The sequence below is a fragment of the Ischnura elegans genome, chromosome 12, assembly GCF_921293095.1.
Source record: "Ischnura elegans chromosome 12, ioIscEleg1.1, whole genome shotgun sequence".
In the NCBI taxonomy this organism is placed as follows: Eukaryota; Metazoa; Arthropoda; class Insecta; order Odonata; family Coenagrionidae; genus Ischnura; species Ischnura elegans.
Genome location: NC_060257.1, coordinates 30706729 through 30720641, shown reverse-complemented (window position 1 = coordinate 30720641; position 13913 = coordinate 30706729). Strand labels below are relative to the sequence as shown.

General features: G+C 38.6%; 2 protein-coding genes across 4 annotated transcripts in view; one reads left to right on the top strand and one right to left on the bottom strand.

The window, feature by feature from the left end:
* The window catches only part of LOC124168770 (equilibrative nucleoside transporter 4), a 74551-nt gene extending 71657 nt beyond the window's left edge, over positions 1–2894 (top strand). The window contains exon 13 of the transcript XR_006866981.1: positions 2809–2894. The gene's annotated coding sequence lies outside the window, so the exon portion shown is untranslated. The remainder of the gene's footprint in view (positions 1–2808) is intronic.
* LOC124168769 (ecto-NOX disulfide-thiol exchanger 2) overlaps positions 1–12171 on the bottom strand; it is a 39702-nt gene extending 27531 nt beyond the window's left edge. The window contains exons 1-6 of one of the 3 annotated variants that reach the window (XM_046547056.1): positions 11830–12171; positions 11668–11730; positions 7891–8199; positions 5031–5482; positions 2790–3069; positions 1056–1181 (exon numbers count right to left, since the gene is read on the bottom strand). In XM_046547056.1, coding sequence (XP_046403012.1) covers positions 1056–1181; positions 2790–3069; positions 5031–5482; positions 7891–8199; positions 11668–11730; positions 11830–11917 — 1318 coding nt within the window. In that variant the 5' untranslated portion in view covers positions 11918–12171. Of the gene's footprint in view, positions 1–1055; positions 1182–2789; positions 3070–5030; positions 5483–7890; positions 8200–11263; positions 11611–11667; positions 11731–11829 lie in introns of those variants that run through there. The other 2 variants (XM_046547057.1, XM_046547058.1) reach the window with 2 other exon arrangements.
* Positions 12172–13913: the final 1742 nt, after the last annotated feature.

Below are 13913 nucleotides of genomic sequence, written 5' to 3'. Positions count from 1 at the left end.
TATTACAATGAAGTAGTTTCAAATTAATAAAGTAATGCTTCATTGTGTTCAAAGAATAGAGAGGGTGCATTGATAGGATAGCAAACATAGATGTTACAGCAGACCCCGGCTTTACGAAGAGTTCGACTTGCAATGGATTCATGCATACTGCCCGAGCTGATTTTGCATAAGCTTTTAAGTTAAGCCTGAATCACACAATCATTTTTTTTCGTCGCGAAAGTAATCACTATCGCGATCACTTTTCCCGTCGCGAAAAGCGATCCCTCTAGTGTTCATTTTTCTGAATCACACGGTCACACCCGCCGTCGCTTTTCGCATCATTTCCGATATCACAGATCGTTGTCATAGGACCCACATCACGAAAATATATAGCGTGTTTGTTTATTCATGTCGTTCCCACAATTGTCAAGCGTTGCGCTGCAATCGCTCCATACGGAAATGCATTCCGATTGGCTGAGTTTTAGTGACGGTTTTAGCGACGGAAAAAGCGACCGGACTCGTGATGAAAAATAGCGATGGGAATCCTCATCGCGACCGCAAACGCGAAAAACAATTACCGGCGACTATCATTTCGCCTAGCAATCGCGATAGTGATCACTTTTGCGGCGAAAAAAAATGATCGTGTGATTAAGGCTTTACTAAGTTTTCCACCACTTTTTCCACTTGCACAACATGTCATTACTACTATGCTTCATTTGGTAACGAAACATTTTTTTAACATAGCAACAATGGCATGTGCTGATGTTTTTTTTACTGGTTCCTCTTCTGAAAATAATGTGAACATACGATGGAGTTTGCTAAATGATCGATGATCTGCAACTGATTGCTATTGTAAAGAAAGGGTCAACTGTACTTTCAAAGTTATAATGCATTTCCTGATGCTTTTTACTTCAATAAGGATAGCATGAACATTTGAAACCAATTGCACTCTATTCAACCCTACCACCAATTGCAGTTTTCATTTTGCTAATCCATACAAAAAGCAGAGAGAATATCAGCAGAAAGAATACTAATTAATTTACACAATTTCAAATTTTCAGCATGCAAAGCCTTACCTGAAAGATAGATGGCCATTTCCACATACTGCTCTGCTTGAAATCTTATGTGACAGAAGTTCTTCTTGCTCATTCTGATGGTAGTAATTTCTCCACATCTCTCAAAAACTTCTTGAATCAACTCCTCTGCAATATTGAACATTGAAAAAATGAGAATAATTTTCATCTCACAAGGAATCCAATTCATATATAAATAACACTTCAATGAAGAAAATCGATATTGATAGGAGACATTGCGAGAGTGATGTCTGGGTTCTGAATGTCGATTTCTGAAACTATACAGGAAAAGTAGAAAAAGAGTCTTAGCTTTCTTCCCAAAGGCTGGGTTCAAGAGACAAATGCATGTAAATATTTGGCAGAGCATTACTCCCCTTGAAAAAGCGTACATCATCAACAATTGGCACAGCAAACTGCATTGAGGAGTGCAGCCTGTGACTTTTGCCTCAGGCACCCTAGGTTCGAGTCCTCATGAAGTCAAGTTTTCTCTTTCTTATAATTTAAGGAATCACTGTTACAACTCAACCTCATTACTTCATTCAGTTAAATTATTATGTTTTATCTTTTCATCTTATTTTCAGGAGTTTCAACAAACCTCCAAATGAGGACTTGAGGTGCTAATTAGGGGAATTTATTTTCCCAATACAGGCTCACATTCCTCACAATGCATTGCTTGGATTTTGAAGATCCGTATGTACTTCCATGAAAACCAAATCATGAAAATCACTCACAAGAAGAGAATATTTTAACAACAGCAAAAAGAAAAATATTAAACAAACTTAAATGCAATATAATATTCAAATAGAAATATAATATTCCTTATAGCGATGATACCTACGGTTGGCAATGAATAGATTATCTCTTGTTGAGAATTCCATAATTTGAACACATTAATTTGGGAGGAGTAGAAATAAAAGTTGGCAAAGGCTTTAGAATTCGAAGGTCAGGATTAAACTTGGTGGACATCAAGGTAACTTGTGAGGGATGAAAAGTTGAACTGAAAAAAAGATTGAAAAGACAGGTATGTGAGACCAGGAATGATATGGTATTTGGAGGAGGCGACCGACAGCTGAAGTCATTTGCACCATGTGGGATGGATATGGAAGGAAGGGTGGAGATGTCCTCCACACAATATTCAAGCAGGGAATAATAATATAATAATAATTAATTCATTTATTGTTCTAGGAGTGAACTCCTTTGGAACAAAGAAATTATTACAGTGGTGCACAAGACAATTAATATGGTAATAAAGCAATCAGAAAAAAATAAGGGAAGTGGTCATATGCATTGCTAACAATAGACATTTAAAATGTTATCATTTAACAATGAACTGGAAAAGAACTTAATTTCTTTTTTTGACAGACAAACAAACATTAAACATGCCAATAAACAAATAACACAACTTTTGAAAAGGAAATTTAGCTTAACAAATGAAAAAAAATTAAATTGCTACTTCTCAAACAACAATGGGCATTAATCACATTAATGAGCAGATAAATTAATTACATGGTCAGTATTCATGGATCCCCAGAAAGTAAGTGGGTGACAATCCTTTATGAAAATTCACCGCTAAGGCCGGAATTTGAACCCAAGCCTACAGGGTGGGAAGCCATGTGAGAAAAGTTTAGGAATATGCAGACAAGAAATGATCTTAGGGTGACATGCAAAGATATAAACACAAAATTAATATATTTGCTGAGAAAATATACTTTCAAATGAAGGCAACCTAAAACTAACCAGTGGCGTTCTCCGGCAGACCACCTACAAACACAGTTCGGCACCCAGGAGGCCTTTCTCTGGTTCGAGGCGGAGGAGCTCCAGGATTAGGAGGGAAGAGAGTGCAGGACTTGCAGTGGATCACCTCCTTCTCCATTCCGACGGTGGCTGGGGGCACTCCAGTGGCTGCGGCTGTCCCTTCCACCAGGGGAGGGCCTCCGACTCCAAGGGGTCCAGTTGCACCAGCAGGAGGTCCAGGGGCCATGGCATTCTCCGGAAGCAGTCCTCCCATCATACCAAACTAAAGGAGACAGTACGATACAGTAATATTTTTCATTCAAGTAACCACCTTTACAAATTTAACTTCATGTGCCAATCATGTCAATGGACAGAATGGTGAGACAACTCCATAACTGTTTTTCATGTCAATTGATGAAATTCTCTTTTTAACAATATTTAAATGAATTACTCCCTCACTGGATGTAATATATGTGTCTCTGTTAACACCTTCGTATAGTTAGTTCCATTTGAAGCCAATAGATAGCATAAGCATGCAGAAATATATTATTTTCAATTATTATGAGTCAAGTGGGTATTTTGTAATGGATTTGTGAAAATAAGCAAAAACAATTAGCATACAGGGGAAGACCAGTGGTTTTTGGGCCGGCATGCTAAGTGTTAAGATATAGTACCCTATAGTCTCCAGTAAAATATGCTTGTTATACATGAGGTGAATGAGTGTGCATTTTGTTTAAGGAAAGACACCAATTTCTTCATCTTCCGGTAACTACTTCATCGGTTGCCATGAGATGACAAGAGTATCACTGCCAGTAGGCAGATGAGAATCTTTGATCAGATGATGCTGGCAGCAGTGGCAATGAAACTGTCGTCATCTTATACCAACTGACAATAACTGGAGGGAGGAGAAATTGAAATCTCAACACTGCAGAAATCTTCACAGTTACTTATTCAGTACTTTATAAAAAAAACATCTCTGAGAATTTGAAAAATAAATCAGAGAAATGATGATATTGCTCGAGAATTTCAATGGTTTAGAATGGGCATTTCAGTAGTCAAGGTTCTGCAGGTGTCGTGTGTGTAATATATGAGTGTACTTTATACTTGAAATTAACTATATACAGTGGAACCTCGTTAAAGCGAGTACGGGCTATAGCGACACCCCCGCTATAACGAGAGATAGCCGATGCACCGTCAATTGACCCTATAATAAGCGTGTTAAAAAATTCGTTTTTACGAGACCCTTTCGGCGTTGGCTCTCGCCATAGCGAGGGTTTCACCGCCGGAAGACTTTCATCAAGACTCCTTAACCTCTGTAATTGCTAGCGATCCGTTAGAAATGAAGTTAATGGAGTGCTCAGTCTTAAATTTATGTGGTGAACTGTCGTTCGATAAATATAATGATTGACGAAACAATGCTTTGCACGATTTTTATTCAGTGCGGAGCTTATAAATTGTTTGAATAGTCAGTCGTTATTTGAGTAAGGAAATTTAATGTTGCAAAAAAACATCGCCTTTCGTCTGGATTTATGCTTACGTTTATCGGATAGATGTTTATCTGTCGCCGCACCACTCCTGTTCCTGTATATCTGTTCGCAACAGGTATATTGGCTATTATTTGCTCCACCTCCGGTAAAGCGACAATTCGCTATAGCGAGTGTTTATTAGTGTACCGTGGGGTGTCGTTATATCGAGGTTGCACTGTATATGGATAATAGTCCACTTTCTATAGTCTTAATACAACTAATTTTTTTTTACAACAATGGGTAACGAGAATGATGTGTGATGCACCTGAGGGTCTCTGGTTGAATTAGCAGCGGTGAAAAAATGGTCATTGTCTCATAGTGAGTTATGTACTATCAACAAAAATCTCAAGCAGTTATCAGGCAGTCAAAAATTTCACACTAGGATTGGAACAGGGACCTACAGGTTGGGAGGCCAACAATTGAGCCACCCCAGTAACCTAAATCCCTTTAGTTTTAAACTACATGGTTAAACCAGGGTCATTCAAGAATAGTTTTTGCCGGCCTCGGCGGTGGCGGGGTAAAGTCCTCGCCTGCCAAACATGAGGTCGCGGGTTCGAGTCCCACCTGTGTAAGTTCCCCTTATCCAGGGCATGGTTGTTCGTATACGTTTCATTGTTGAATTTGTTGAATACCCCAATTTAAAATGGCCTATGAGAGCTGTATTCGGAGGTTTGGGAATAAAATAAAATAAGACTATATTTTCTTGTGCTAGACTCACCTGCCCCATGCCCATCAAGGAAGGATCAGCCATCACAGCGCCAGGGATTACGCCCATAACGTATCCCATGCCCATCATCCCACCAGGGCCACCTGGGAACATTGGCCCTGGGGCCATGCCAGCAGCCACTGCCCCCTGCATTGCCGTCGAAGGGGGTGGAGGGGGAGGGGGCTGTGGATTGGCCTGCTGTTGGATGGGAGACGACTTGGATGAAGGCGTCGACGCTCCAGAGACGGGAGGGTTGTTGGGTCTACTCTCCTCACTCCGAGAGGGGTTCCGACCAAATCGACCCCTGTCCCTGTTGCGCTCGCTCCCCATCCCACGCTCCCCTTCTCCCCCACGCCTCCGACTCCCCTTTTCTCGTGGCTGTTCCCCTCCGCTTCGTCTCTCCTCACTGTTGCTACGACTTCCGCCACCACTTCGGCCATTGCCTTCCTCGGGACGGTCTCCACCTGGGAGGAGGAGATACAAATCAAATAATCACCAACAGTCATCAGTTGAATGACATGATGTAACAAACGGTCATGAGACAACGAAAAGGATGCGTCAAACACAACCAGAAGTAACACTTGAGGCTTTGAGAGCATGAGATGCACACTCATATGCATTAACACGTAGCATACGGATGGCGAGAATTCTCATAATTTTTTTCCCGAACGTTCTGGACGGATGACGAAGATTATCGTCATTTAGGCGCGTCAACCTAAACAATTTTAAAGCGTACAATACATATTTGTTAGTACGTTTTCAGTTGTTGTTCGTAATTCATAATGAATTGGTGCATCATAACGTTTGATTGGGTAAAGTTATATTCTAAACATTGGCTTTTTAACCATGCTTAAACCATAGGCATTATGCCCTAATAGGCACATATTCCCAATCTCAACACATCCACCCAGAATCGGCGTTCCTAGGAATTTAAATACCCCGGTACGTAACGTGTTAACTTGGTTGAGATCTGTGCATCCGTATGAAAATGCATAGCAGACACATAAACAGCCATCCTCTTTCATACTTACACATTTTGTGAGGATGTAGTTATGCTCGTTTTCATTTTGCGCTGAGAGGAGAATTGAGTGGAGAGCTATGTGCAACCACTCTTAAGCTCCTAGCACACACACACTGATTTTGGGCAGCCGGTAAACAAAAATGGCTGATATTTCATCGGCGTTAGTGCTGCTTGCACATACGCCATATTATAACCAAAGGATCACTTGCTTGGTTGTCATGATACACAGTGACAATGGCCAGCGGCTGACTTTTTAATGGTACCAGTGTGTGGTCGCTCAAAGTGCAAGCTCCAAAGCCCTCCAATTGTTCACTATTGGAATGTGGAAGGCTGTTATTTTACCGGCCCTCCAAAATCAGTGAGTGTGCAACGAGTCTAAGAGTGGTTAGAAGTAGCTCTCCACTCAATTCTCATAGCTGCTCAAATGTAAATAATGATTACTTTATCCTCAAAAAATATTTTAATAATAAGGCACCTTGATAATGGCATGATATGGAGAAATCATGGTTGTTTGATAAACTATTTACAGATTTTGTAAAGAGAGTTACCATATTACGTACCATATATACCACAAGACTTAGCTTCACATGATCATCTTTCAAGCAATTAAAAGATCACTCCATTGAAAAAAAAAACTAACCACTGTTGTTGGGTGAAAAGTCATTCTAGTATACCAGCTAGTATGAAAAGAGCCCAAGGCACTACACTAGTAGTTTACATTTGATCAATCTCCCACTCAATAATAATAGACTCACATGCATACAAGTTCATTTTCATTTTTCTGGAAGCGTTAGTTCCTCAATCTTATACCCTACACAAAATGGACTTATACCCTACACAAAATGGACTACTGATAATTTGACATTTCATTGCAGTGATGTGGAATTTATTTATGTATTCATGAAAATAACAATTGCAAACTGATTGAGATATCTCACTTGCTGGTAACAAAAATCAAGATATTCAGAGATTCTTTGGCTATGCCAAATAAATAAAATACTGTGTCCATAGGTTCTTCAGCAAACCAGAAACACAAGAAATCACTGAGAGAGCCTTAAGTCAGGCGCATTGTGGGAAGATTTTCGGATGAGAAAGTAAAAAAAAAGGTGCTATTTCGCTCTCGTCCCACCGCACCTTGAATATGCAGCGAGTGCATGGGATCTGGTGCAGAAAGACTTAATCCGCAAACTCAATAAAATACAAAGGAAGGCTGTGCGTTTCGTCAAAAACTGCTACGGGCGTACAGACAGTGTTACCCAGATGTTAAGCGAATAAGGCTGGGAGCCGTTGGAGACTCGGAGGCTGCGCGCTAGGCTTAGATTGCTTGAACAATTGAGAATGGATACCTTTAAGAGCGACACAGAGAACATAATATTAGAGCCACACTATATTTCCAGGTCCGATAGAAGCGATAAATTAAGAGAGATGTTTTGCCGAACAGATAGATATGGGAATTCGTTTTTCCTCTGAACCATAAAGGACTTTAATAAACCCTAGTCCCAACCTCGTTGGAGCACTTAATTTTTTTTTAGCTGTAAACGGCTGGTGTCCTAACACCCCCTGCCATACGCCTTTTAGGTGGCTTGCAGGGTATTATGTAGATGTAGAAGTCTGAAGTAAATGCCTTCAGATTGTTAGCATACTTGTACTTGCAATGTGAGATCACTTATAACTAGTCAGCAGCCTATTTGTAGTAGTACTGCACCAACATGCTTGAGGCACCTAAAGTGACACTAAATAATGGATAACTTGAAGATGCTCTCGTGAACCCATCTTTATGCCATCAATACATCATCCCACAAAACCTTTTTCCCTTATTTCTTCACCAGATTTTCCCAACTATGGACTCACATGTTCCTGTGCCACCAGATGTGTTAGATGAATTGGGTTCACTGCTATTCCTGCTGACAGAGCCATTGCCATTGCCGGAAGTGGGGAGTACCACAGGCATTGGGGGCTTGTTCTTGTTGACATTAAACTCGAGAGGTGCATCGTTAGTGGCAGGATTCGGAGGCTGCTGAGCCTGGGGGATGTTGGCAACTGGCTGGGAGACGATGCATTGCTGTCCCTGGGCTGTGCCAGGCGGAGGTGGCTGCGGTTGCTGTCCCCCTCCCACCAACATGTGACCCCCACCAAGCAATGCCGGAGGACCACCCAAATCTGAGAGATTCAAGCAGGCACATCAAAGAGAGGAAAGGTAAATGAAATTTTTCATTACATACTATAAAATGAGACCCATAATAAAGCACAAATAAAAAATGCATTTCAATAAAGAACATCAATCATTGCAACATAATGAAGCATGATAGGTAGAGTCTAATAAATTAAAAAAAATAGAAGTAAAGTTTTTTGTCTTGAAATTTTCAATTCCTTGCATTAATTTTTAACTATCAATCAACTACTTTTAATAATTAATGCAATTCCGTTGCCATGTAAATTTAGGCATTAATAAAGTAATTATCCTCTTGCTAATGTAACAAAATTTATTGTCCATTCTTTGTGGCTAGAGGATTTTTAGCTATTAAAACATAAATCCAACTCATTGAACACTTAAGTGAAACTGAAATTGTAAAAATGAATTACGTAGAATGTAATTTCAGTTGCAGTTTAAAATATGCAGACATTTTATATTGAATTTTTACTGTGAAGTTTTACGCAGCAAATATATTAAGCACTTCAATTTTCTATTATTATATTTAAGAATTAATTGCGAAAGAAAATGTGAACGACAATAAATGCCTATTTCAAAAGTAAAGTTACTCAATTTATCCCAGTCTGATAAAATTCAACGTTGCGTAGACACAATAGTAACACAAAACATGAGGGTCCAGGATGTTTATTCAAGCTGCTTCATTGCTGAGGTTCAGCTAAAGTTGGGGCATTACCTAACCATCAGAAGATGACATGACAATTATACTGCAAGGGTTTTTCGTTTTGCCAAAACCCAGATCAAGTTTACATTCTGCCCCCTCCTCATCCTTTTTACACCTAATATGCTATATACCTCACCAATCCTAATTGTGTCACCAGGCTAACCTGCTCACTCACTCAGCAACACAACCCTAAGGTTGTTTTGGACATGAGAGGGTAGAGCTCACACTGGACTAAGCCACAGGTGTGTCAATTTTTTCACAATCAAGATATTGGTTTCAGTTGCTTTCTCTGTGCCACCTCACACCTCGAGGTTTTCTTTGGGAGTGTCCTCGCACTAATCTGGCACAATGTGCAAAATTACAATATGAACAAATCCATGCACAGCATAATATTGACATCATTCAAGATTTTAACCATGCCCTGATAAATTTTTATTAGCATGCCTTATAAAACTTAAGCCAGGCTAGGAGAAATTCATCAGGTTTTTATTCATTCTTGTCTAAATTTCGCAAGGATTATTTAAGTTGCAATCCTATGGAGATTAAACATTAATGGCTGAATTCATAATCATTTCAGCCATGGGCAACATACGATTCATAAGTCCACTTCCACAAAATTGAATGAGTCACTTAAGCACCCAGTCTTCCCTCCAAGGTTTTCAATTGAACAATGGCAAGGTTTTGTGTCTGCTCTTCCGTTGGGGTACTATGGAGAAAACTCCATAGTACCCCAAGTCAGGAGAATCATTCTTTTGTACGGGCATAACTAGAGCGCTTGATTTGACAATACTGAGGAAGCATGAATTTAGTCAGAAAAGTGAAAATCTGGTGCTTGGTGAAACCCAATACGTCAATAAAACTAGGCAACTTCAAAATAACTATGGGGATTGACTAGCCTGTTGCCCTCAGAGTTAAGTCAAGCGACCAGTCATTCAATTCTTGTTCTGCAATCCTGTACTACCATAGGGAAATTTCTCCAGGGCTCATGTTTACTTTTGAAAAAAATTCTACTGCAAATGTGAACACAACCTTTGTTATATGCCAGTGGCGCTGACTCCATGGGGCTTGAGGGGGCCCGAGCCTCCTCAAAAATTCGTTATGGGTGTGAGGAAAAAATGTGCCAGGCTTGTCGATTTTCCCCGGAGTGTTCAGATCTCGATATTCGAGTTAACAAGGTTCTAATTTTGATCATGTGACTCTTCTAAAATGCTTAAAAAACTTAAAATTCACTACTTATAAAATTTCCCGTGGCAAGATCCCCAGTTTGCCCCCCCCCCCCCCAATATTTTTTTGTAAGTCGGCGTCCCTGTTATATGGCTGTGGAGTTAATTGAGGTACCACTGAGTAATTGGAGTGAGCCCACAGGTTTCGTGAGAGCTTGGAGAAACCACGATAATGAATAAAAAGTCTAGACAGATAGGATTCATGAGGATGCTTACTTGCTAATGCTACTTTTTCAAGTCAAGTGAGTCGAATTCTGAAGCCCGGTCATATTTTGAGATTAATGAGCAAGCAAATCAAATTTGAAAGGTGCTTAACAATTTAAAAGCCCGAATAACTGCTTGAAATATTAGTCATTGTTTGGCTAAAATTCATCATTAAATTGTAACATTTAACCCTGTAAATTAAAAACATCTTCATATTCCGAAAACTTTAACTACTTGCAACACTAACATGTCACTCTTAAGGAAAATACTTAAAAGAATACAAGGGATTCTCATTTCCACAAAGTTAGCTTGTGAACTTACTATTATTAAAGTACGTACTATATCAGTTATGGAAGGCTTTGCTATTGAAATAAGTAATTTCTAATCACAGATATGTTAATGGGAAGGAATGGAAAAAAGTCAATAGATTATCGTAACATAAATAGATAAGTTTCAATAGACAGCTCCAAAGCAGAACATCAATCCATGTCATGACATCATCACACAGCAAAATGAGGGCTGCAGAAGAAAATTGTACCTACAAATAAGTATTACTTGAGGATATTTGTGTTGTATTCACTTTCTGTTTACGAGCTAGAGAGCATAAACAATACATGAAACCCATATTATAATGGAACAAATGGAAATGTAAAATTTAATCTAGAAATATGAATGAAGCGAGGTATCAACAAGCCAGATTTTATTTACCTGCAATGCATTTCATGGCATATTTAGGCTATGATTAGGTGCATCTAATCAAAGCAGAATGGAAATGTTAAAATACAAGCACCTGAAAAAAGTCTTGACTACTGAGATCCACTACACTACACCTGTTTTTTTGAGAATTAAATAAGTAGACCAACAAACCAACACTAACAGCCACTAAAAAAACAGCTACACAAGAGAGATAATGATCCTCGATACCTTCACCACTGAGTCCGATGTTTCCTTCCCGTTCAATGCCTGCACTCCTCTTAATTACGTAGTTCACTTTGATAGCGGCATTGATACCATAATAGATGCGTTATAAAAAAAGGGGGCTACACTGAATAACTTATATTTGAATTACATCAGAATCTATTTTCTAACGTAACACAAGTTCTAACAGTCAACACAGATAAGGTTAAAAATAGACATGCATAGATAGCTATTTGCTGACTGTACGCTCTAATTATGTCTATAACATACCAGGCTTCTACTTATCGTCTATGCTATATGAAAATAACATTGCAGAAAAGGAGTTGAAAGCCAAGAGGAAAACACTGAAAAAGAGATAGCTATAACCCTGGATGAGTAACTACAAGAAATCAAATACGGAAGTTATTTACTTGGCTGCGGCCTGAGAACTCCAATTGGGACTGGAGTCATCACTGGCGGGGGAAGACCAGCGTCTGCGAAAGAGGTAACAAAGGGAAATTGGACAAAAGCCAGGGAGAAGCAAGGACACTACTTGTGTGCAATTCATTTTGAGAGAAACAGATTTCACTCACTCATGGCACCAGCAGGGATTCCGGCCAAAAGATCTTGTCCGCGGACGCCGGCAAAACCGACTCCGACAGGGGGAAACGCATATGCCATTTAGTGATAGTTAACCGATGAAATCGATGACTTCGTTCACAAATGGCGACTCCGGTATTGTCACAAATTCACCGATATTCAACGAAGCGGGGTCATGACTTGAGCAAAATCTTACGGTACAATATTGAGATAAGTAAATGTGAGGGAAAAGATTCACAAAGGCATAGGTCGACAAATTTTTCAATGTCGAGCCATTTGGCCCGAAAGTAGAAGATGTAAACAGACGGTGCGACAGCTTCTGAAGCCAGAAACGAAATGCGCTGAGGAGAAGAAATCGAATCGGAAGACAGCGCCACTCCCAGCGGATATTAATTGAAACAAATACAGGGAGCCAAGTTCAAATATCTATTTCGGTGAAGCATTACGAATACGTAATTTAAGCTCTGAAAGAAAAAGGAAAAATACCTAATCTGCAAATTGAACTTTAAAATGAAATGCATAACTTATTTTTATTTTTAAATTGGTATTGTTTACTGATTTTTAAGCATATTTAACCTTTGCATTGTAATATTAAAAAATTTCAAAATTAAAAATCTATTTTCTAGCATGTCATTTGAAGATGGAGGGGGATAAAATGTATTCTAGCTTACTTTTTCGCTCGAAATTTATGAACGCACACACAAATCAGAAGGAATTGAATACTATAACGAGCTATCAGCAGCAAAAAAAAACATGTAAGCCGATCGGTAACTTTTAGGCTACAATATATAATCACACTTTAATAATTAGCTCCTCAATTTCCTAACCTGCTCCTTTTCCATCTGCTAGTTTATTTCTCTGCAAAATATTTTCCAATTCATCCAACATTCTTCCCTAGTCCACCCTCTTAAAATTCAAAACAAAATCAATTCACGACTGCGGCCTCTTTATTAAATAGATCACTTTCTTTGTTTCGAGATTACCTGTGAAATTTACTTCACTGTCCATCTCATCTTATCCTCTCTCTAGAGAAAAAAATCTCAAGGAGATAAAATCTCTTTCCTCGACCTAGCGCAAGCTTCATATATATATATTATCCACTCAAATATTTGTTTTCTCCTTTCATGTATGGGTGACTCCATATAAATTTACTCTTCATCTCTTGAAAATATTGTAGTATTATTAAACTATTTTTGAGGAGATAAACTCGTGCTTATTTCATACAATTATTATTCGCGAAGATAATACGATAAAATGGGTAGAATTTGGAAGACTGACCGGGCGGGCGGAGAATCAGCATGGAGGGAAAGAATACTTGGAGGATTTAAGGCTTTAAAGGACGCTTTCTCAACAGGCCATATGCTTTTTGGATGAACTACAAGATAAAAACATTTTGCTCCGTCTATCTCACCTTCTCCATTTCAAGTTTAAAAATCTTAAGGGGAAATGTCTATTTCCTCAACCAGGCGGTGTTTATTACTGGTTATTTTTTCCTGAGATGAGCTTAAAAAAAGCTATTTTCTAATGGAGTCGTCTGAAACGGTTCATCTGAGAAAGTATTTTAAGGACTAAATTTGTAAATTTTTTCTAAATTTCTAAAAAGACATTTTATGTGCTTTAATTTTTAAAGGAATATATTTTGTGCTTTTCTTTTCATTGTGATCTATTTTGCTTAATTTCAACGTTAAAATTAAAAAAAATTAACGTTTGTCATATTACATATCGATGGCTAAGTTGTAACAACACGTATCTCAAAATTTGGCCGGTCTGAGTAAATACTGCTAATACTGTTAATAAAAAATAAAATCCAAGAAAAGCAAAAAAACAACTCTTTGCTTGCAATTGTATGATTCTTTTTCAGTTTTATGTATTTTTGGTTTTTAATTGCAATTAAAATTATATTCAATTAAAAAATTAATCGTTTTTTTGCTCCCCTGAAAAGTTGCTATGTTCGAGATACGTGTTGTTAAAACTTAACCATCGATATGGTTTTATCTTTTAGCTGTTGTTGCTAACCGTGATGAAGTTGAAAAAATTCACCGATACGTTAGATAAAAAATATCTCCGACCTACACAC